Below are 22,013 nucleotides of genomic sequence, written 5' to 3'. Positions count from 1 at the left end.
CCCTAAACCCTAAACCCTAAACCCTAAACCCTAAACCCTAAACCCTAAACCCTAAACCCTAAACCCTAAACCCTAAACCCTAAACCCTAAACCCTAAACCCTAAACCCTAAACCCTAAACCCTAAACCCTAAACCCTAAACCCTAAACCCTAAACCCTAAAAAAGCCAACGATTCTTCGAATGAAACTCAACGCTTCTCCACCTATCTCACCGTACCAACCGATTGCAAAAGGCACGAATTCGCTCGTCAAGCCGTCCAAGGGAACAAAGTTCGCCCATGCGGGCGAGTTTCTCTTCTTCTCTTCCGCGCTCTCAAGGTGGTTGTCAACTGCCAGAATGTTTGTGCCATGGCGAGTGAGTGGCGCCTGGTTGGTGAGGTCGAACACAATCTTGACGTTGTCGTCGAAAGCGTTGTCGATGACCATGTCTGGTCGATGTTTCTTGCCTCCTTCGACAAAACCCGCCCCCGCGCTCGCTCGGCATCACGGCGCCGCGATGTGGCGCGGGACCGTGACGCGTAACCGTCACAGCGCGACGCCACGGAGACGTCGTTCGACGAGCGCGACGACGACGGCATACATAGCGCGCGTGGCCGGACGAGCGTTGTGCGACAGGTTCGCATCGCGTTCGTTCGCGCGCGTCGCCGTCGGACGTCGTTTCAGTTCGCGCGTCACGAGCGGCGTTCGTGAAACCGCGGCGATGGATGAAAAGAGTTCGTGCGAGGGCGCGTGTTCGAGGGACACCCCACGATTGAGCGAAAGTTCCATCGAAGAAGGACTCCGTCAGCGACCGTTGTGGCGGCGCACCGCGGATGGGCGCGCGATCTCACGCGCGTTCACTTCAAAGAACTGGTCCGCGGCGATGGAGTTTCTAAACGCCGTGAGCGTCGTCGCCGAGCGCGAAGGACACCACCCGGACGTCGCCATTAAAAATTATCGCGACGTGGAAGTGGTGATCGCCACACACGCTATCGGGGGACTCTCGCGGTTTGACTTCATCCTCGCTGCCAAAATAGATGCGGAGTGCGCGGCGACGTACTCGCCGAAGTGGGCGCGAGAAAACGGCTTGGCTTAGCGCTCCAAGAAATCATCAAAAATGCGTAACGCTATGTAAGAATGAAGTAGATCCCACGCGTCCCGCGAGAGTGTGCCGAAATGCGACGCGATCGCGTCGATCGAACGTCAACCGCCAAATCTGTTGAATTCCTCACAGTGCGGCGACGCGAGCGGCGTCATGCGCGCGGTGACGGCGGAATCATCCGGTCGTGGCGGAACGTGGTGCGCGGTACCACGCGTCGCTCGATGTCCGCGTCACCCGTCGCGCGGTGCGACGGCGTCGCGCGCAGCGCGAGGACGCTCGTCGAACGACGCCGGGGGTGCTGATGGAGGAGCCTCGTCGTCGTACGTCGTTCCCGACCCGCGCCGCGTGAAAGAGCGGCACGGGAAGCGGTTGTATTACCACGGTCACGGGGAGATGTTGCTCCGGGAGGATTTGATCAGCGCGCTCATGGAGGTGGACGCCTCGACGCAAGTGAAAGAGGCTGGAAGCGTGTCGCTCACGCGCGAGCAAGTTAAAATCATGGAAGCGTTCTGGATTGGCGTCGGAGTGCGCAAGAAGGCGCATCGCGAGCGTTTGATTGATATGGCGTGTAAAGCCGGACTCTATCGAGACCCTGTTCGTCTACTCGAGCGATTGGCGCAGCTCGAAGACGCGCTGTGGTTGGGCGCGTCGCTGAGCGGCGTCGATTTGGGCGTCATCGTCGGACGATGTCCACGCGTGATTTACTGCGATTTAGACTGGACGGCGGAAAAGTTGGAACTTTTACGCGAACTTTTACCGACCGTGGACTTGAAGCGGTTGATCGAACGGAACCCGCAGGTGCTCGGCATGGATTTCACCATGACGATACCGGCAAAGCTGCGCGAGTTGTCAAAGCTGTTGCCGTACACCGATGTCTTCGCCTTGATTGATTCTCATCCCAAGTTGCTTTCGATGAATATTTCATCGAGCGTCAGTTCGAATCTTCGCGCCATGCGTCAAACGCTGGCGTCTGAAGGCGTGAGCGAGTCAACGGTCGAGGCGATGATCATGTATTCGCCGCGATTACTGACGACCAACCCAAACACCTTCGCTGATAGGTGCGCACAGCTCGCGCGCACGAAACCGGGCGCGATTCAACAGTACGCACTGAAGCCGGCATCTTTAGCGCGCATGCTCACATCGAGCGAACGCGTGATATCGCGTTTGGCGTTTCTCCACGAGAGGCACCCGCACGATACGACGAGCGCGATAGTCGCCGTGAATACGTCGGCGGCCAAGTTCATTGAACGATTTCCAGACTTTGAGGAATGGGGCCAAAAAATGTAGAAAAATTTAAAAAGTTTGTAAAATTAGTATTCTTTCATCCTGAATCTCGATTGCGCGAGTTCGTCGTCGAGATCAGCGTGGGTGAGTCGTTTGGTTTCGTTTCGTTTCATAACATCATCAGCCCGAAGTGTTCGCCGCGGCCGCGTCGTCCTTGGACAAGTCTAATTCTTTGCCCGTGATTCGTCGATAAATATCGACGACATCCCGAACCGTCGTCTCGAAGTGCGTCGTGGCATCGTAACCCGTGGAGATGAACGCGCCGTCGGCAGTTCCATCCGCGAGAGGCGCGTGCACGTCGGTGACGTTGTAAAAGAGCTCGTCGATCGGACCGAGCATGCGAAGACCAGCCTCGAGTTCGCGATGAGGATCGTTCGTTTCAACAGTCGTACTCACCGACGCGAAGTAGCGTCCCTTTGCGCAAACGTTGTGCGCCGAGCTCGTGCCGAGCACGTAGACGTCGTGGCGGCGGCCGCACTGCGCCGCTGGAATGATAATTTGTACGCTCTCCGCGTCGTTCACATTCGGAATCGGATGGCTCAGCAAGCACAACGCTCGAACGACTTGACCGACCTTTTGAGTCTTCCCTGGAAAGTAGCTCGCGTCACCGACGACGAACTTTGCTTTGGCGGTTTCGCCCTCGGATTTCGCGCCGCACGCGCGACCGGTTTCCTCGTCGTACACGACCTCGACGTCGGATTTCGCCAGCATGTACGTCCCCCCGTGCACCGCACTGAGACGTGCAAATCCTTGCGGGAGTTCTCCTAGGCCGTAAAGCGGATAAATGTACGGCGAACCGGTGTCGAATCGCGCCATAGAATCGGAGTAAAGTCTCACCGCCTTGACGAGGTCGACGGCGGGCTCGTCCAAATAGCGTTCGTTCGTCTTCAACGCCAACGCGTGACCGATGAACTCCACCGTTTCCGCGGCTAAACCAAACTTTTCGTACAAATCTCTCGCCGGCATGCGCTGTAAGTTGTATCCGCCGTGCGTGCTCGGGTCCGTCTCGACGAAATTTTGCACAAAGATGAAAAAGCTGCGCGCTCGCAACTTTTCAAACATTCCCATCAGCGAGCTCCGCAGCGCTTCCTTATCGTTCGACGGCACTTTATGAATCTTTCCACCCTTTCCTTGCACGTACGACCCTTCGGCGGCGCGAAATTGCAAGTAGTTGTGCACGCCGGTGCGGACGAGCACGCGCACGAGCAATCCGTTTCCCATCATGAATTTGGGGACCAAATCGATGTTGTAGTCTTGCCATCGTCCGTACTTGGCCGTCAGCGCCGCTTTGTCTTGCGCCTTCTCGGGTGCGAACTTCTCGTGCAGCTGCGTCAAATTTAAACTCGCGCTTTCCCCACCGTAGTAATCGTTTCGGTCCACGTGCAGGATCTTGTAGCCTTCGACGCTCGCGAGCAAGCCGGCGACGAGGCACTCCTTCAGGCCGGTGCCCAAGATGATGGCGTCGTACTCTTGATCCATCGCGACGTTCGACGCGCCGTGGACGTTCGCGCCCGCGCTCGATCCGCGCGTCCGCGATGTGACGACCGAGCGGATGAATGCGCGCGTCGACGCGCGCGTCGTTCCGCGCGTCAGACGCCGACGCGCCGTCACGCCATGGCGGACGACGACGACGCGAAGGCGGACGTGGTCGAAATCGTCGGGTACGACGTCGCGCGCGAGCGTCGAACGAGACGCGACGGCGACGCACCGTACGTGTTCGGCGCCGACCACACGAATGGTGTTCGAGCGGACGACGACGACGACGACGACGAGGCGCGCTACGTCCAGGCGCTGGCGACGACGAACGGCGGTAAAGCGATCGTGGGCGTGCGCGAAGACGAACTCATCGACGCCACGTTCGGGGTGATGATACCGGGGAGCACGCGCGCGGGGGAGGTGGAGGAATCGCTCACGCGCGCGGCGAGACGCTTCGCGGCGATGGCGCAAGAGCGAGCGTGGCGTACACGATTACAGACGCCCGTGGCCGAACCGAGCGGAGAGTCGGCGGACGAGAGCGACGACGACGGACGCGATAGACGCGTGGTGTACGCGGACGACGCCGATCCGGCGGCGTTTGACGTCCATACTTACGAGGAAGTGACGTCGAAGTACATCAATTTGAGCTATTATGAAAAACGTGTGGCGCCGCAGACGCGGTTCCCAGACGGGAGCGTGAACGCGACGCCCATACGCGTAGCGAATTGGATATTTGCCGAAGAGTTCGTCAAGAGGGATGGTTTCGTGGAGGAGCCCGACACCGAGGAAGAGTCAACGGCGGCGACGGAGGAGGAAGAGGAAACCACAGAAGCGTCGCCGCCGCCGGAGGCACCCGAGGCGGCGTTGGAAGAACCGCCGACCGGTTGCTTCGCGTGTTTCGGTGCCGGAAGAGATAAGAAAACCGTCTCGGCTTCGAGTGAATCGGAGAGCGTAGAAGAAGAGACGCAGCTGCAGGCGGTGTTCGACTACGAATCAGAGCGAAAGACGCTCGTCGACTTGGAAGTGAAGTTGGCTACGCTGGAGCTCAATTGTGGACAACTCTTCTTGGACATGAAACGGCTCGTGCACTCCGTTCGCGGAAACTTTACAGTGGAGATGCTGAAGACGGATCCACGAGCGCTCGAGCTTCAAAACCGAATCAGAGAAATTGAAATTACGTTGAAAAGAATGCTCTTCACTCGCGACGGGGTAAAAATGGATATTAAAAAGCGTCGTCGGAGAATTGCTGAGTTCGGAAAAGAGCGAGCGCTCGAGGCGAAGCGATTGGCCAAGGACGAACGCGTGGACGCCGAAGCAGCCCTGGCTGCCGAGATTGGCAACATCCCAGATCCGCTAGAAGACATCGACCGCCTCTTCGGCTCGGCGCCCGCCGCCTTGTTTCTCATGCTCGGACCGTTGTACTTGTGGCATTATTACGAGTGGATACAAACGAACCGCGTTATGAAGCGTCGTTTAGAGTCGAAGACATCGACGACGACTGTGTACTTTTACAATCCATTGTTAGTGGCCGGCGCGCGCCGGCTTAGACTGCCGGCGAGCAACGTCGAGCTTCTCGCCATGCTCTTGGCGGTGCAGAGCTTGCTGAGTTTTCAGCTTTGGATTATTGATCAGCCCGATTATTCGCAAGAGGAAAATATTGCCAAATATGAGTACATCGTGCTGCACACGTTCGTGCGAGTCGCGGTGCCGTGCTACAACGCCACGGCGTGCGCTCTGAGGCGGCAAAAGCGTCGAAGTCGAGAACAGACGTCGAAAAAGCTTTGGGAATATGAGAAGACCGCGTCAAAGCCTTCATTGCGCGATCGAACGGTGACGAGCGGCAATTTGTCGTCGTTTGCGAGCGCGGACGTCGTAGCCGGCGATGGCGACGGCGACGGCGACGACAGCGGCTCGGAACTTTCGAGCTTGCTTCCGAGCGAACTCGCGGAAAAGGACTTGGTACAAATTTCATCCATCGTGGACATGTCCGCTTTTCGAGAAGCGTTGAAAGATCTGGACCCTGCCGAACGACAAAAGGTGCGTAGGATGCGCGTTAAGCAAGAAGTGTTAGGATCAGAGGGACGTTTCGGTACAAGTATGGAAAATAATTTGGAAGAAATGCAGGTCAGAACGGACCCGAGCGAACCCGCGACGAGCGTCTCGGTGAGAACATCGGAGAGGTTTTCTGAGTTCCTCCAGTCATGTTCGGTCGATGCATCCGTTCTCGAACCAGGGGACGAGAACTACGAAAAGATTCGCAGGGAATACGTTCTCAAGGCGCGCGCTCAACGCAAGGCTGAAGATGAAGCGCGCGATCCGTCGAAGAAGAGCGCGATCTTCGACGTTGGCGACATTCTGAACAAATTATTAGTCGATGAGTCAAGGCTTGAGACGGTGCCTGGACCAATCGAAAATGAAGAGGAAGTGAAAAAGTCTCGTCTAGACGTCGATCAAGCCGATACGGTGCTGCAAGCGGTCGCGCGTCTGAACCAAAAGCACAAAAAAAAGTATCGTCAAGGCACGGGATACTTGCCAAACAGTGCCACCTATCGAGATGTCGATCAAACGAAAGTCGCACGGGCAGTCGCGGAGAACGATGACGATGAAATTTAGCGCCACGCCGACGATGAATATCTCATGTATCTATATTCTGTAAGCACTCCTCATAAATCCGCGCGCTCGATCTCGCGACGTTTCTCGCTCATCAAACCAATACCAACGAGCATGCATTCGCGTCGGAAATTTTCCTTCGCTCCCGCACTACTGCTCTCCATTGCGGTCGTCGTGCAAAGCTTTGCACCCGCGCGCGCGTTCCAGCTTTTCCCCAAGAGAGAAAAAGCTTCTTCAACGAGTACGCCCGAAAGCGGTGGCGTGGCTTCATCGACGCCGATGAACGAACTCACGCGCGCACTTGACACGGTCCAACAGCTCGTTCGTAGCTTCGACGTGTGTGCTCCAGCAGCGAGCGGCTCGGGCGGCGGCGCCGTCTTGAGCGCCGACGTCGAGGACGAGAGCGCGCGGCACAAATCACCCTTGGCACAGATCTTTTCCGTCTTGAGCGCCGACGTCGAGGACGAGAGCGCGCGGCACAAATCACCCTTGGCACAGATCTTTTCGACGTTGATCGGGAGATCTGCCATGGACGTCGAAGAAACTGCGTCCTCGATCACTTTTACCGCCGATGTTCCGGGAATCGATGTCGAGAAGAATCTCAGCATCGAAGTCAACGTGCCGACGAATGTGCTAACGATTCGAGGCGAACGCGTCGAGGACGCGGGATCGGACGTGGGATCGGACGTGCACAAGCACAAGAGAGAGCGCCACTTCGGAAGCTTCATGAACAAATTCACTTTACCACCGCACGCTATCGTCGAAGAAATCAGCGCAAACGTGAAAAATGGTGTGCTCAAGATTGTCGTTCCGAAGGCATCGGCGGCGGCGCAGACCGTGAAACGAATTCCAGTCGACGTCGCGTGAGTTTGCGTGCTACAGTTTTGTTTTACAAGTGGTCTCGCGCGTCTTTTAAAGCTTTGAAATGAATCTTTTAGAATGCTACCAAGCCTGGAATTTTATCTGCGTTTGCGAAAATGAAACTCGCCACCGTGCACGTGATGATGACGCCGCTTACGTCCATTATCACCTGCACGCTCGTCCCGGCGTTGGCGGGGTCTTGCCCTAATTTCACCAGTGCGAACGGGAGAATCGTACCAACGCATGTGGACGTGGTGACTATCGCAAATAAAGCAGTGGCGATAGCGAACGGTCCGACCAAATCGTCCGAGCCTTGCGGCGACGTGAGCAACACGCGCACGAAACCCGCGGACGACAACGCGGTGGCGAGCAATAAACCGACTTGAAACTGCTCGGCGAGCGTTTTACGCATGCACTCTTCGGTGTTCTCCATCTCTCCAGTGGCCAGTCCTCGAATGACGTGGATAGCGCTTTGGTTTCCCGCGTTTCCGCCGGCGCCGACGAGCATGGTCAAAAACAACGTGACGATGATATTCTCCTTGATGAGATCCTCGTATCGCGCCAGCACCAAGCTCGACGTGCTTTGTAATATGAGCAACCCGAGTAACCACCGCACACGAGTGTACGCTTCGGGTATGACGCCTACGACCTCAGCGTCGATGTCGACGACTTCCCCGCTCGGCGCCGTGTCTATGAGCTCGCTCGTCTCCCTCGCCCGTTTCGGGCTCACCCATCCGCGTTGGGCGTCTAAAATTCGTCTCGCCAACGCGCGTTGAACGTCGACCGATACTTTTGTCGCCTGTCGCTGCTCTTTAAGCGACTTCTTACTCGTCGACGGCGCGTCATTCGTTTCGTTTTCACCTTCCGTTGGCCTCGGATCCTTGATGGCGTTCGAAACGACGTGGCGTCGCCGCGCGTCACCGCACGAACGACGTGAACGCGCAGCGAGTTCGAGTGCTTTTGTTCTCGGGCCCGGGGACGCGCGCACCGGCTCCGCGCGCGCGCGAAACCACGCGCGCATGGTGACCCGGGACGCCGCGCACAGTCAGCGTGTGCGGCGAGCGCGACGCGGCGCCAGCGACGCGGACCGACGAGTCTTCGGAGGAAATTTCACACGGTGGTAGTACAACAATCACGCTAAAACTATGCGTCGGAGCGCTCACGACCTTCGCGACGCGCGCCTTTGAGGCGTTCGCGTCGGTCGCGCTCGCGGTTTCGCAACTACGGACTCGCTCGCGGCGACGGGGCTGCTCGCGACGGAAGGTGTCGTACCGAGGGCGTTCAAGAGCAAATTCAACTCGCTCGACGTGAACGACGGAATTGAAATCGGTTTCGAATCCGCGCCTTTACCGCCTTTGGGCGTCGGTGCGTCAGCTTTGATGCTCAGGAAGTGCTTCAACGTCGTTCCTCGCTGGATGTTCGCCGTGCCGTCTTCGTTCGGGGCTAATGACACGGTCACCGCGTCACCATTCGAGACGATTCCGTTGGCTTTGTATCTATTATCTGCACCGTCTCCACCACCCGCGGGTCTCGCGCTGAGTAACCAATTCATCACGCTCTGCATGTCGTTCGTCGCGTTTGATTTCTCGCCGCCGCCGTAACGATTGAACGCGCTATTCGCGTTGCTTCCGCCACCGTGCGAATTCGCCATGACGCGCGGTGAAACCATCTCTTGCACTTCTCGCAACAAATCGAGCTCGGCGCACGACAAGCTCAGGGTCTTCCCTACCGAATAGTTGGTTGGAAGGAAGTTGCTCAGCGACGCGCCAGTCTTGAAGCCGTCCATCCCGCTCGCGCCCGCCGCGCTCTGCTCGCGGCTGTTGACTTTTATCGACAAACTCGGACGCCACATCTTATTCTGTCGATCCGCGCTCGCCGAGTTCGTGGGCGAACTCACGAAAAGCGACGGCGATATGCCGTTCTTGCCGACGCCCGTTCGCGTCGCCGCGAGTTCCTCCAACGACGACTCGACTTTCGATCGCTTGACATCGCGGCCGATCCCCTCTTGATTCGTCGGTGAGCGCGGCGCGGGCTTTTTCCGGCCTCGCTTCGCCGGAGTCGATCTTTCGCTCGCCACCATCGCGCGCCGCGCCGTTCCCTTTGCGTCGTAGCGTCTTCGCTTGCTCTTCGTCTGCTTGTCCACGAGCGCCTTGAATCTATTCTTCGCCCCGTTATCGGTTCTCCCGCCCACTAACTTGGCGATCGCCGTCCACTTGTTACCGAGCTTTTCGTGCGCGTCGAGCAGGGCGAGATCTTCCGCCTCCGTCCACTCGTGCTCTTTGATTTCCGTCGTCAAGTGGCCGCTCCAACGCCTTCGACACTGCTTGGCGGTTTTCGTCTCCATCGCGCTCGCGAGCGAGTTCCATCGCCGCGCGCCGTGCTTTTCGATGAGCGCCAACAGCTTTTCATCCTCATCGCTCGTCCACATCGCGAGGATTCGCTCGCGGCGGCGATCGCGCCGCGCGCGAGGCGCGTCGGGAATTGACGCGCGCGCGACGCCGCAGCCTCTCTAAACCCCAGGCGCGCGCGCGCGTCTCGGACGCCGACGGCGGAAACCGCGCGCGCGAGGTCGACGCGCGCGTTACGTTCGTATATTACACATTTCAAAGTCGTCGACGTCTGACGCCGTCGCCCGTCGTCTCACGCCGTCGCCCGTCGTCGTTCGTCGCGCGCGCGAACGACGGCGTAGTACGCCGCGTCGGTGACGACGTGCGAGAGCAGCGCGAGCGGCCCGACGAGCGTGGACAACACGAGCGTGTGCGCGATCGGCGGCGCGTGCCCGTCGCGCACGTTTCGTTCGCGCGTTTTCAACGCCACGTGTCGAGCGACGAAGAGGTTGACGCACAGCAAGTGCGCCCACGCGCTCGTCGCCGTCGCGCGCGCGCTCAGGAGCGTCATGATCGAGCGCAGCGTCGGCACGAATTGCACCTCCCCCGTCGCCAGTCCTCGCTCCAGGCTTCCCGGCATCATCAGCGACAGCGTTTCCGGCGTCCACGACCGCGCGAGCAAGATTCCGTACAGCGCGCACGGCGCGGCGAACATCTTCGCGAGCGACGCCGCGAAGTCGCGCGCGTCGACGTCTTCGTCCTCTCGCCTCGCCCGCGCCGCTCGCGCGCACATCACCACCGCGCCGACGGTGTACGCCGTCGCGCAGCACCACGCGATTTCATCCGCGCCCGCGTCCGCGCGCGCGCGCCTTCGTCGTCCCGTCGTCGTCCGTCCTCGACGCGCGCGCCGCGCCTCGACGCCGTCGCCGCGCCTCGGTCGCGTCGACGCCGTCGTCCGAGCGCGCGCGTTCGCGCGAACGACCCCTCGAGACGTCGCGCTCGCGGCGCGCATCGCGCGCGCGTTCGCGCTCGACGTCGCGCGCGACGCCGACGTCGTCCCTCGCATCGACGCCGCGCACTCGCGCCTCGACGAACGCGCCTCGACGCGACGCGACGCGCGCGATGCGATCCGTGTGTCAGAATCGCGCGTCAGGATCGCGTGTCCGAATGTCCGATGTCGTCCGACGTCGAACGAAAGCGACGAGCTCGATCTCGCGCGAACCAATCGAAACGCGAGATCGACGGGACGCATTGTGACGCGCGTGAACCCAATGACGAATGTCCGAATGATTGGTTTATCGCGAGATGGCGCGCCATCTCGCGATAAACCCGATATCGCGGCGACGGCGACGGCGCGGCGGCGCGGCGACACACCGCGACGGACGAGCGCGCGAGCGAACGAACGGCGAGCGACGCGACGCGAACGCGCGCGCGAAACGAGAGAACGATGGCGCGACGCGCGGGAGACGCGACGGGGAAGAAGAACGACGACGGGGACGCGAGGCGGGGGCGATGCGCGCGAGGGCGACGCGCGACGAAGCGGGCGACGATCGCGGCGATGGGGGTGATGAGCGCGTGCGGCGTCGGTGCGAACGCACTGACGCACATCTCGACGCTGGCGGGGAGCTACAAGCTCAATACGTTGAGTACGACGACGGAATCAGTGAACGGCGGCAACGCGCACACGAGTATTGAAAACGCGCTCGACTACGGGAACAGCGTCGCGCACATCATCGCCGAGCTTCGCACGTTCACGAACAGCTCTGATAATTGGGACAAAATGGATACGAATTACGACTCGATGTCGAAGACTTGGGTCGAGGACGCCGTCGCCAACTATGCAACGACGTCCAACGAGTGGACTTGGATTTCCACTCCGAAGGTCTTGCGCGGCATCAATGGCGTGACTGCTGTCGCTAATCCGTTGGAGGCGTACATCGCCGAGGCGGTGGTTATCGCGAAAGCGGATACGGCCGGAACCAGGCTCGAGGCGATGCGCGAAATCATCGAAAAGACCGTCTGGGACGCCGTCGGCTATCAAGGCTCGCTGTTGGCGTTGGCGGCGGCGCAAGAAGACGTGGGTGCCGGCAGCTTGTGCACGGGTAGCTCTCAAACCGACGCTATGAAGGCGCATTGGGACGTCGCCGCCGCGTTACTCATCGGTGATGGATATCACTCCGTCTTGGGGCGCGCGCAAAAGCGTGGGCTCGAGTTCGGCACCATGGGCGCGGCGGGCATCTCCAAGCCGTACGAAACCATCGTCAAACTCTTACGAGACGGTCAAGAAATCGAGGGCACGAACGACATGTGCGCTGATTTGCACAACATCTACGAAGACATCGAAGCGCAGATGCGGGTGGTGTACGCGCAATCCATCTTGAAGTATGCATACAAGATTGACAAGAAGCTCGCGTCCGGGGCATCCGTCAACGCCTACGACGACATCGTCGCGGAAGGTCAGGCGATGTACCGCGTCATCGCCGGTGACATGCTTCGTAAGTGCGCGACCGCTTGCAGTGGTGCCGTTGGGTTCTTCAATACCTTCTTTGACATCGAAATCTCAAAGCAGAGAGGCACCTGGGATTACGGCAATTATTGCACCGCCAGGACGCACGTCGTCGACTTCATCAACACGATGTCTTCTCACGGCGTCAAGGAGGCGTCGCTCGGCACGTACTCCGACGCCGCTTACGTGAACTGCGCGTTGGAAACGAACGAGGATCCGGCCAGAGAGCTCAAGTCTCTCGCCGGCTCGTACTTCACGTCAGAACTCACGCACAGCAGCACCGCGCAAGCCACCGTGAGCGCGAAGACGCAGTACGCAAAGGCGTTGGGCTTGAGCAAGAACGTGGCGCACATCGTCGCCGAGATGGACACGTTCATTCGCAACGAAGACGTCAGCGCCTCTTGGGATGACATGTCGTCTGATTTCGTGGAAGCGTACAAGGCGTGGACCGAAACCGCGCCGTACACGTCGAACGAATGGAACCCGCGTATGACGCAGTACGAATTCACCAAGGTTGCCGTGGGGTCGTCGGGCAAACATGCGGCTACGGGTACGCCGCTTTCAGGTTACATCGCCGAGGCCGTGACGCTCGCGAAGAGCGGTAAAAATTATCACGAAGCGGCCAAAGAAATGATTGAAAAGACGATGTTGGACGCCGTCGGCTTCCACGCCGCGCTCAATCACTTGAGTTATGCTCAAAGCTCCACGGTGTGCGTGAACAATCAAAAGTCTGCGGATCAAGAGGCTGCGTGGGACGTCGCCGCGGCGCTGCTCATCGGCGACGGCTACCACTCCGTCATGGGTCGCGCGCAAAAGCGCGGCGTCGAGTTCGGCACCATGGGCACGGCGCACACGGCGAAGCCGTACGAGACCATCCTGAAGCTGTTGCGCTCGGGGCAAGAACAGAAGGACTGCACCGACCTCCACAACATTTACGAGGGCATCGAAAGGCAACTGCGCATCGTGTACTCTCAGTGCGTCATCAAGTACGCGTTCAAGATTGACACGGCGCTCAAGAGCGGCGCCGTCGCGGCGTACGGGGACGACCAAGCCGAGGGCCAGGCGTTGTACCGCGTCATCGCGGGCGACGTCAAGGCCAAGGGTACGTCGACGTTCTCGGATGCGTACCAATTCTTCGACGCGCTATTCGACGTGCGCACCGCGCCCGCGCGCGGTACGTGGGCCTACGACAACTATTGCACCGCCATCGCCAACTTGAAGGGCGTGTTTGGTTTCACCGACTCCGAACTCGGCCAATACCACAAAGCGTATCACGTCCACTGCGACATCAAGACGGAATTCTCCAGCACGAGCTACGCCGATTTGGTGGCGCACGTGCACGGTCTCAGCTCGGGAGGCGTGTCCACAAAGGAAATTCGCGCCGCGGAGGCGCTCGCGGCGATTAGCTTCATCGTCGCCCTCGCTGGCGTCATCGTTGGCTCCATCGCGTTGCACAAGTCTCGGAAGAGCGGTACCACCGCGTTCAAGAGCTCGTACGTGGTGCACAACGTTTAACATAGGATTGCTTCGCGCGCGCGACGCTCAAAACCAGAAGTCGCGTCTCGCTTCGGCGGGCGCGACCAGTCTTTCATCACCCTTCACTGCAATACATGAAATATCTTCAATACATGAAATAAAACGCGTCGCTCCTAAAAGCGTCGACACGTCGAGCGCTAAAGTATCCCCAACGCCGAGGTCGTTCCGCCGATGACGCTGGCGCTCGCGGCGGCTTTGATTCTTCGAATCCGTTTCTTCTTCAACTCCTCCTGCGCGATTCGCTCGAGCTCCAGCAGCTCTTCCTTCTTGGGCGGTCGGCGGAATTTCTTCAAAAACGTGTTCACGCGCCCCGCGTACCGCTTCTGATACCTCTTCTTGAGCCTTTGCACGATTTTCGGGTAAAAGTGATTCCAGTACACGTTTTGGGCCAACGGCGAAATCCACAGCTCGTGCGCGGCGTACAGCGCCAACCCGATCGTCGCCCCTCGCGTGAACACGCGCCACATCGGCCACTCTAATCTACTGAAATACCTTTGACACAACAAGTGAAACTCTCGCTCGTCCAGCGCGCCGTCTCTGTCCAAATCAAAGTCGCGCAAGAGCTCGCGCGCCTCGCGCCGTCCCGCTCGCGGTCCCCTCGGCATCGCGTGCCCGTTCGCCCCTTTCTCGCGCAATCGTTCGTGCAGCAAATCGATCGCGAACTGCAATTCCGTGCAATCCATCACGCCGTCGTCTCTGTGCACCGCACTCGCGCGCGCGAACACGTCGCTCACTTCATCTCTGAACGCCTTCGAGTGCACGAAATCCAACCAACGTCTCGTCGACGCGCGCCGTCTTTCCTCGCGCTCGCGCGCCGCGTCCGCCTCCGTCGCCCCGTCGCCGGCGCGCGCGTCGGCGTCGACGTTCGGCGCGTTCGCGCGCGTCGCGTCGACGTCGCCGTCGTCGTCGTCGTCGCGCGCCATCGCGCGCGACGTCGAGTGACGCCGCGCCGCGCCGATTCGCCGCACACGCGCGCGCGTCGTCGACGATCGATCGCGGATCGCGGGCTCGATGCCGTCGTAGATCGACGCCGACGCGTCGATGCCGCTCGCGCGCGCGCCGAGGGCGTCGCGCGCGTCCGTCGCGCTCGCGCGCGCGTCGTATCGCGCCGTCCTGCGCGCGGTGATGGGACGACCGGCGACGGCGGACGAGACGGCGGACGAGACGGCGACGACGACGACGACGGCGACGGCGGACGCGGCGTCGTCGATCGCGCCCATCACCGCGCGCGCGCGCGCGGTGCTGCTCGATCGCGTCGTCGAGCTCGCGCGGTCGAGCGCGGTCGAGCGGGACGACCGAGGCGACGGCCGAGGCGAAGGCGACGACGAAAGGGAGGTTCGCGAGTTCACGGCCAGGTGCGCGATGGCGACGACGTTTTTCCGGCGCGCGCACGCCGATCCCGCGAGCGCGGAGGCGGCGCACGCGCGCGTGTCCGTCGGGTATCTGGACGCCGCGCGCCGCCGCGCTCGACGCGCGGGCGGCGGCGGCGCCGCGCCGTCGAGGCGCGTCAGACGCGCCGAGACCTTGAACGCGGACATCGCGGCGTCGTTCGACGACGTTTACGCGAAATCGTGCGCCGCGATGGTCGGTCTGCACGATCGACGCGGATTGATTCCGTGACGCGCCTCGGCGTCGGTTGACGCGCCGCGAGCGCTCGCCGCGACGCGATTGTAATCGTCACTCCGCATCGCGTCGTCTCGTCGCCGTCGTCGGTTTCCGGCGATGGTAAACTTCAAACTCCCGCGCGGGCCGAACACGCTGACCGCGGGCGTCTCCCGACGCGCCCTGGATGACGAAAAACCGACCGCGAGCGATCGATTCGTGAGTTTCGGCGACCGCGTGCGGTACGACGACGCGACCGGCGCGCGCGCGGACGACGCGCGACGAGGCGCGCGATTGCGAGTGATCGCGAGCGATGACGACGCGGACGACGCGACGTCGACGTCGAGCGCGGCGCGCGTGCACGAAGGGCTGCGCGAGACGGCGACGCGAGACGACGCGCTTCGGCGGTTCGCGAGACGAGGCGCCGCGTTGGGCGGGTCGACGGTGCGATTCGAACCGTCGCGAGACGTCCCGGTGGGATGCGTGGCGATGACACGAGCGATGCGGCACAACATGCGACTGGCGCTGGATAACGACGCGGAATTCGAGGCGGTGGAGGCGAGCGAGGTGGACGACGCGGTGGACGTCGCGATGGAGCTCTCGCGCGTTCGAGACGACGACGACGACGACGACGACGAGCGAGAAATCGAGAGCGAGGTCGCGAGACGCGCGATGAGGGCGCACTTCGGAGAGCTCGGTCGCGTGTTGACGACGTCCGAGGTGTTCGTGCTCGACATCGACGGGTCGACGTATCGAGCGCGCGTCGCCGACGTCAACTCAAAGACGTGCGAAGAGGAAGCGGCGACGTTGGGCTATCACTGCTTTCGCGCGCGCGTAAACGCTGAGACGACGTTCTACGTGCGCTCGAGCGACGAAAATTCGTTGAGAATCGCGAATAATGAAGGCAAAGCGCGCTCGGTGCGATTGGCTCGGCGCGAAGTGATCGAGGTGCGCACCAAAGACGGCGAGACGTTTCCGGTGAATAGGCGTCTGCTTCGGCAGTGCATAGCGTTGACGTCCGCGGTTCGACGCGCGGGAGAGCTCGGCGAGGACGACGCCGATGAATTCGTGAGCGCGGATGTCGACATCGACACCGACGTCTTCGATCGAGCGTTGATTTTCCTCGAGCGAGCGGCCACCGGGCAACCTCCGCCCGCGTTCGACATTCGCGTCACCGAAGCGCTCGCGCGCGCGGCCGAGGTTTTAGAATGCCGTTCGCTCGAAGAATACTGCGCCGAAAAGCTCGGGGCGTACGGTTCGAGGATACGCGAGTACGATTGGGACGAAGTCGTCGCGCACAACGCCGCGGGAGGCGTCTGGCTCGTCATCGACGGAATGGTCTTGGACGTCAAGCGATGGTTGAACGAGCACCCGGGTGGGGACACCATCATCCCAAAACAATCGCTCGACATGGACGCCGCGCGACATTTCGAGATGTATCACTCCAGCCGCGAGTCGTTCTTGTACCTGAAAGAGTTTTACATCGGCGAGGTGAGAGCTCGCGATCGCGCGCGCGTGCCTTCGCCGTCGCCCGAGGCGAGCGAGGACTTCTTGCGTCAACTCCGGCAGTACACGACGTTTCGAATCGAGGGCGACGTCGCCCCGACGCGCGTGCACTTGGGGCAGTAGTAGAGCGTAGTAATAGTAAATGCAGAATCGTGTTGTTACAAAGCGGCGGCGGCGTTTAAATCGTAGCGGCGACGCGTCTCAGCACGCGGCGCGACGGAGGAATTCCATCGATTCGCGATGGCTTTCGATGGAGAGACGAGCGCAGGAGTCGATGGACGCTCGCGAGGCGACTCGCGGCGCGGTCGACGCCGGCGCGGCGGGAGCGTAGAAGCTCGACGCCGCCTCGATGTTTTGGCGGCTCAATCGAGCGGCGTGGAATCGAGAGACTTCGTTCATGCTCTCGTCCTTGGAGAAGCTCGCGCGAGACACCGCCTTCATGAGCGCGCTCGCGAGCGCACCGCCGAGCGCCGACGCCACGCGCTCTTGGTTTTGCAGGGTTTCCGCGAGCGCCCGATCGACGGCTTCGCTCTTTCTGCGCGCTTCCTCCTCTCGTCTCTTTTCTTCAGCCAAAGCCGCGCGACGCGCCGGCGGCACGTACGCGTTCGGCGAAGAGGCGCGCGCGCTCGCTTCCGCGCGCGGCGCGTTCGTCTTGACGACGCCCAGAGGCGAGCGCGGGACGGATCTCGCCTCGCCGTGCGCCGCCTTGGCGGGCGACCCCGCGCGAGTGCTCTTGGCGCTCTTCCAGAACGCCCCGTACTCCATCGGCTTGACGTAGCCGTGTCCGAAGATGAATCTCCCCGCGCACAGCTCTTCCAACGCATCGCCGTTCTCAAAGTCGTCCCCGAGCGCGAGCACGAGCGCGCCTCGCTCGTCGTGCCCGTACCTCGTCCGAAGCCCGTCCTTGTGTCTCACCGCGAATCCGCGCTTCGTCGCGCCGTCGAACGCGATCACCGCAAACGGCGTCGTCGTTTCCTTCGTCGTCACCCGTCGAAGCGCGTCTCGAATCGCCTCCACGCGCGCCGCGCCGCCCTCCGCGCTCGCGCGCGCCTCCGCCAGCGTCGTCCCGACGGCGCGCGCGTCCGTCCCGCTCGCCGCGACGATCCAGTCCCCGACCGCCGCGCATCGCACGACGCGTCGCGCGTCGCGCGCGTTCACTTTCGCCTTCGTCCGCGGCGTCGTTCCGGCGCTCATCGCCGCGCCGTTCGCGACGCCGTCCGCGATCGTCACCGCGGACGATGACGTCGCGTGCATCGCGCGCGCGCATCGCACGCGCGCGCGCACGTCGCGCGCGGCGTCGCCGTCGCCGAACGCCTTGGCGGGGGCGTAGATTAACGCGGACGTGAACTCTTCCATCGCTCGCGTCGTTCGCTCACGTCGTTCGTCGCGTCGGCGTTCGTTCGCGCGCGCGAGTGCGGCGCGGCGTGACGTCGGCGGTTGGATCGTCGGGCGGGGCGGTGACGTCATCGTCGGACGAACGCGAGGCGCGCGCGCGGGAGAGGACGACGAGGCGGCGCGCGAAAATCCGAAATCGATCGCGCGAATCTCGAAAGATTACGAAAGATATCGGTTACAACGCGTCGAAAGCGCGAGCGGGCGGGCGGATCAGAACTCGCCGCGACAGAGGTCGTCGTTGGTCAACGCGCACTCGACGGCGCGCTTGGCGTCGTCGAAACACTCGACGTCGGTGTCGAAAGAGATTCTGCGAATCAACGAGCTGCCGTCGGTGCGCACGCGAACGTCCATACCGCGACGATCGATGGAGATGATCCATAAATCGTCCACGACGAGGTCCAAGAGATTGCCCATGTGCGCGGCGAGACGCTGGGAGAAGCGCGTGTTGAGCTCGCCCAAGGTTTCGATGACGCTCTTACCGTGCGCGGCGGTGACGATCGTGTCGGGGGACGTCGAGCAGTACTCGTCGAGCTTGATCCAGTTCAACGTTCCGAACCCACCGACGAAGTACACGTCGACGATGCGATTCATGCGATAATACGTGTAGTCGCCCCAGCGATCCTCCATGTCGATGGCTTCCTTGCGCGCGTGATACTTGGACTTGAAGATTTCGTTCGCCGCCGTTTGATACTCTCCGTTGGGCAAGCGCTGAACGTCGCCGAATATCGTCACCCTGGCGTTCGCCAACCCGCCCCAACCGCTCATCTTCACCGTCAACGAGCACTTGCCGTCGGCGGCGATGTTGCGCGTGTGAATCGCGAGCGGCGCCAGGCAAAAGATTGGATGCCCCGTGGCGTCCGTCGCGAAGTCCACCGTGCTTCCGAACGGGTACCCAGCGCGACGATGATGCATGTCGCTCATCGTCGTGCTCAAATCGCCGTAATCCGCGAGTTCCATCAAGTTTCTCGCCGCCGTCGCCATCGAGGGCAAGTTGCTATCCTTGGTGTCTCGGCTCACCACCCCCCCCGCCATGGGCGTCCGCAACAACCGCGTTCGCCCGACCCGTTTCCTCGGACTCGTGCTCTGAAACGGTATCTCCAGCGCCTCGTCCTTCACCGTCCGCGTCGCCGTCTCCCCGCTCGACGACGGCTTCATCCCCGCGTTTTCCGCCTCGCGCGCCGCCGCCGCCTCCATCGCGCTCTCTCGCGCGCTCGGCGTCCGTCGCGCGCGCGTCTCCCTTTCCACGCCGCTCGACCCTCCCTGATCGCTCGCGCCGTCGTCCTTTCCCGCGCTTTTCGCTCGCGCGTCCCTCGCGGCCGTCCCGTTCGCGCGTCGTCCCGTCGCGCGCGTCGCCGTCGCGTTCGCGCGCGTCGCCTCCGTCCTCGCGCGTCGGCCTCGCGCCGCCCGCGCGCCCGTCGTCGCGACGCGCGGGGTCGTCGTCGTCGCCATCGCGCGCGCGCCGTCGTCTCGAGGCGTCGTTCGCCGTCCGTCGTCGCGCGCGTCGCGGAGTCGCGGCGAATCGCGGCGAATCGCGGCGGGAATCGCGCGGATGTTCGGACATTCGGATATGAGTATATAGTACTATGCTTTAGTGGTATTTGGGTCCGCTTGCGTGGTATCGATACCACTCAGGGCGATTACGCGGTGTGCAATTGATCCGTGCGGCTCCGGTTGGAACCAAAACAGCGCGCGCGCGAAGTATTGTTGAGTCTGAATTCTCTCGCACAGGCGCGCCATCGCTGACGTTGGCGGAGCAATTCGACGGACGTTGGCGGAGCAATTCGACGCTCTCGTGGGCGACGGCAAATTTTCAGACCCCACTGAACGCGAATTTGTCGAGAATCTCATCGCTATCAATAGCGGGAAAAACACCGAGAGTATTCAAAGAATAACTCCGTCGGGGGTAACCTAGGGAGGGGGTAAGCTAGGAGGGCCCATTTAGCAACTACCTGTGATGTAGCACGGGTAGCTCTTCATCGGAGCGTAGGCACCTTGTGCGAAGAACGCCGCCGTGGAGAAGCCGACGATGACGAGGGTGATGATCCAGCCGAACACAGTTTTACCGATGATGAACCAGTTGATGCCCTTGCGGCCTTCGAGTAGGGCGACGCCGACGGTGGCACCAACTTGGCAGTGAGTGGTAGACAGCGGCCAGCCGAGACGGGATCCCATGATGATGACGCAAGCCGCACCAAGCTCGATGCAGATACCGCGACTCGGGGTGAGCTTGGCAATCTTGGTACCGAGAGCGTGAAGAATCTTGTAGCCGTACAAGGCGAGGCCACAGACGATGCCGGCAGCGCCAAGACCGAGAATCCAATATGAATCGTCGCCCATTTCAGCTTCCTTCGAAACTTTACCGCTCTTGAAGACGACTACCATAGAGGCGAAGGGACCGATAGAGTTGGCCACATCGTTGGCGCCGTGCGCGAACGAGTCGCAGCACGCGGTGAGGATTTGCAAGTATCGCATGCAAAGTTCAGTCTTTTCGTCAAACTTTTCGGCGTTTTCGTGGATCGCCAATACAGCCATGTCTTCGTCAAGAATGTCTTCAGCCTTGTGGGTGAGTGAAGATTCAAGATGATCTTGCAGAGCGTACCACATGCGACGCGGCGCGCCAAAGACCCCGACAGGATACTCGCGCGGTTGACGGACGACCTTCTCTTCGGCCTTCTTGCCCGAACCACGCTCCGCCTTTTCGAGCTGTTGCTTCTCGAAGAGCTCATCGGTCGTCTTGAGGATGTAAGGGGTAACGAAGAAGTACGCAACAATGCCACATCCTCCGCCGATGCCGAACGCGATGGCGCACGCCGTACCGACCGGTGTGTCGTCGAGCTCAAGGAACTTGGCGCCCTTGTACACGATGAAGAAGATGTTGATGATGAGAGTGCACGCAAGCAACACTGGGAACGCGACGGCAGTACGAGAATAAGAATGTTCGGAACGCATGACGAGAGTACGCAGGGTCACGAAGAAGACGAACGCAAAGGCGCCAGAGATGACCGGGGACAAGAGCCAGGAGATGATGACGGCGACGACGCCTTTGACGTACGGGAATTCGTCCGCTTTCTTGGTCCAAATGACACACTCGCTACCACGCGCGACCAAAGTCATTCCAATCATACCACCAACGCACGAGTGCGTCGTGGAGACGGCCATTTCGAAGGCAGATGCGACGACGAGCCAGATGGCGACGGCAAAAATGACGCATAGGCAGCCGTACATCAAGAGGCCGGGATCGTTGGCACCACCGGTACCGGCGAAGCATTTCTGGTTAGCAATGCCCTTGCGAATTGTGTTGACGACGTGACCGCCCATGAACATGGCACCACAGAATTCAAAGATCGCGGCGAGGACTACAGCGTTTTTAATGGTCAACGCGCCGGACCCGACAGAGGTGGCGAACGCATTCGCGACGTCGTTGGCACCTGTAGGTAAATACGATTGATCGCACGACGTCAGTGATGCTTCTAATACACTCCAATCGCACGTGTGCGACCAAGCCGTGTCATTAAAGCCTATGAACGCGAAAGGTAAAAAGTGCGCGCATCGTGTGCGTACCGATGCCAAAGGCGGCGAAGAAGGCGAGGAAACCGCCGCAAACGACGATCCATTCGAATCTCTTGGTTTCAGTAGCGCCGGCCAAAAGGTGGCGGGACGCTTGAGCGAGCGCATCCGAAGAGCTCATCGTTGTGCGTGACGAGACGGCGCGCGACGTGTTCTTGCGGCGACTGCGCATATTCCCACGCGGGAATTTGAAAAGGCGAGATTCCGAGAATATTCCTCGCGGAACGAATTCACGGTTCGTGAACCTCGAAAGAAGACGCGAT

General features: G+C 61.0%; 14 protein-coding genes across 14 annotated transcripts; 6 read left to right on the top strand and 8 right to left on the bottom strand.

Annotated features, from left to right (window-relative positions):
• Nucleotides 1-149: 149 nt before the first annotated feature.
• Nucleotides 150-425, bottom strand: OSTLU_28417 (predicted protein; the record flags this gene model as incomplete). The annotated part of the gene is made up of 1 exon (XM_001422137.1): nucleotides 150-425. The coding sequence occupies one exon, from the start codon at nucleotides 423-425 to the stop codon at nucleotides 150-152; it is 276 nt and encodes a 91-aa protein (XP_001422174.1).
• A 274-nt stretch (nucleotides 426-699) lies between these two features.
• On the top strand, nucleotides 700-1,074 carry OSTLU_28416 (predicted protein; the record flags this gene model as incomplete). Its single annotated transcript, XM_001422241.1, has 1 exon — nucleotides 700-1,074. One exon carries the CDS (start codon nucleotides 700-702, stop codon nucleotides 1,072-1,074), a length of 375 nt encoding a protein of 124 aa, XP_001422278.1.
• A 141-nt stretch (nucleotides 1,075-1,215) lies between these two features.
• On the top strand, nucleotides 1,216-2,367 carry OSTLU_28415 (predicted protein; the record flags this gene model as incomplete). Its single annotated transcript, XM_001422240.1, has 1 exon — nucleotides 1,216-2,367. The coding sequence occupies exon 1, from the start codon at nucleotides 1,234-1,236 to the stop codon at nucleotides 2,365-2,367; it is 1,134 nt and encodes a 377-aa protein (XP_001422277.1). The 5' UTR covers nucleotides 1,216-1,233.
• Nucleotides 2,368-2,484: 117 nt separating this feature from the next.
• On the bottom strand, nucleotides 2,485-3,843 carry OSTLU_42040 (predicted protein; the record flags this gene model as incomplete). Its single annotated transcript, XM_001422136.1, has 1 exon — nucleotides 2,485-3,843. One exon carries the CDS (start codon nucleotides 3,841-3,843, stop codon nucleotides 2,485-2,487), a length of 1,359 nt encoding a protein of 452 aa, XP_001422173.1.
• Nucleotides 3,844-3,964: 121 nt separating this feature from the next.
• OSTLU_28413 (predicted protein) lies at nucleotides 3,965-6,453 on the top strand (the record flags this gene model as incomplete). Its single annotated transcript, XM_001422239.1, has 1 exon — nucleotides 3,965-6,453. The coding sequence occupies exon 1, from the start codon at nucleotides 3,979-3,981 to the stop codon at nucleotides 6,451-6,453; it is 2,475 nt and encodes an 824-aa protein (XP_001422276.1). The 5' UTR covers nucleotides 3,965-3,978.
• A 276-nt stretch (nucleotides 6,454-6,729) lies between these two features.
• On the top strand, nucleotides 6,730-7,874 carry HSP22b (22-kDa heat-shock protein; the record flags this gene model as incomplete). Its single annotated transcript, XM_001422238.1, has 1 exon — nucleotides 6,730-7,874. One exon carries the CDS (start codon nucleotides 6,730-6,732, stop codon nucleotides 7,315-7,317), a length of 588 nt encoding a protein of 195 aa, XP_001422275.1. The 3' UTR covers nucleotides 7,318-7,874.
• Nucleotides 7,875-9,442: 1,568 nt separating this feature from the next.
• On the bottom strand, nucleotides 9,443-9,739 carry OSTLU_41981 (predicted protein; the record flags this gene model as incomplete). Its single annotated transcript, XM_001422135.1, has 1 exon — nucleotides 9,443-9,739. A coding segment is annotated over one exon (297 nt), but the record flags the coding sequence as incomplete, so codon positions are not given.
• A 212-nt stretch (nucleotides 9,740-9,951) lies between these two features.
• OSTLU_93971 (predicted protein) lies at nucleotides 9,952-10,650 on the bottom strand (the record flags this gene model as incomplete). Its single annotated transcript, XM_001422134.1, has 1 exon — nucleotides 9,952-10,650. The coding sequence occupies one exon, from the start codon at nucleotides 10,648-10,650 to the stop codon at nucleotides 9,952-9,954; it is 699 nt and encodes a 232-aa protein (XP_001422171.1).
• A 546-nt stretch (nucleotides 10,651-11,196) lies between these two features.
• On the top strand, nucleotides 11,197-13,659 carry OSTLU_18773 (predicted protein; the record flags this gene model as incomplete). Its single annotated transcript, XM_001422237.1, has 1 exon — nucleotides 11,197-13,659. The coding sequence occupies one exon, from the start codon at nucleotides 11,197-11,199 to the stop codon at nucleotides 13,657-13,659; it is 2,463 nt and encodes an 820-aa protein (XP_001422274.1).
• A 158-nt stretch (nucleotides 13,660-13,817) lies between these two features.
• OSTLU_18772 (predicted protein) lies at nucleotides 13,818-14,603 on the bottom strand (the record flags this gene model as incomplete). Its single annotated transcript, XM_001422133.1, has 1 exon — nucleotides 13,818-14,603. One exon carries the CDS (start codon nucleotides 14,601-14,603, stop codon nucleotides 13,818-13,820), a length of 786 nt encoding a protein of 261 aa, XP_001422170.1.
• Nucleotides 14,604-15,873: 1,270 nt separating this feature from the next.
• On the top strand, nucleotides 15,874-16,911 carry OSTLU_18771 (predicted protein; the record flags this gene model as incomplete). Its single annotated transcript, XM_001422236.1, has 1 exon — nucleotides 15,874-16,911. One exon carries the CDS (start codon nucleotides 15,874-15,876, stop codon nucleotides 16,909-16,911), a length of 1,038 nt encoding a protein of 345 aa, XP_001422273.1.
• Nucleotides 16,912-16,939: 28 nt separating this feature from the next.
• Nucleotides 16,940-18,200, bottom strand: OSTLU_28405 (predicted protein). Its single transcript, XM_001422132.1, has one exon. It carries the CDS (start codon nucleotides 18,142-18,144, stop codon nucleotides 16,990-16,992), a length of 1,155 nt encoding a protein of 384 aa, XP_001422169.1. The 5' UTR covers nucleotides 18,145-18,200; the 3' UTR covers nucleotides 16,940-16,989.
• A 193-nt stretch (nucleotides 18,201-18,393) lies between these two features.
• Nucleotides 18,394-19,338, bottom strand: OSTLU_41998 (predicted protein; the record flags this gene model as incomplete). The annotated part of the gene is made up of 1 exon (XM_001422131.1): nucleotides 18,394-19,338. The coding sequence occupies one exon, from the start codon at nucleotides 19,336-19,338 to the stop codon at nucleotides 18,394-18,396; it is 945 nt and encodes a 314-aa protein (XP_001422168.1).
• A 783-nt stretch (nucleotides 19,339-20,121) lies between these two features.
• Nucleotides 20,122-21,871, bottom strand: OSTLU_42057 (PiT family transporter: phosphate; the record flags this gene model as incomplete). Its single annotated transcript, XM_001422130.1, has 2 exons — nucleotides 20,122-21,611; nucleotides 21,745-21,871. 2 exons carry the CDS (start codon nucleotides 21,869-21,871, stop codon nucleotides 20,122-20,124), a joined length of 1,617 nt encoding a protein of 538 aa, XP_001422167.1.
• Nucleotides 21,872-22,013: the final 142 nt, after the last annotated feature.

The sequence above is a fragment of the Ostreococcus lucimarinus genome, chromosome 17 (assembly GCF_000092065.1).
Source record: "Ostreococcus lucimarinus CCE9901 chromosome 17, complete sequence".
Classification (NCBI taxonomy): domain Eukaryota; kingdom Viridiplantae; phylum Chlorophyta; class Mamiellophyceae; order Mamiellales; family Bathycoccaceae; genus Ostreococcus; species Ostreococcus sp. 'lucimarinus'.
Note: the sequence above shows the minus strand (reverse complement) of the source record. Positions and strands in the feature narration are given on the sequence as shown.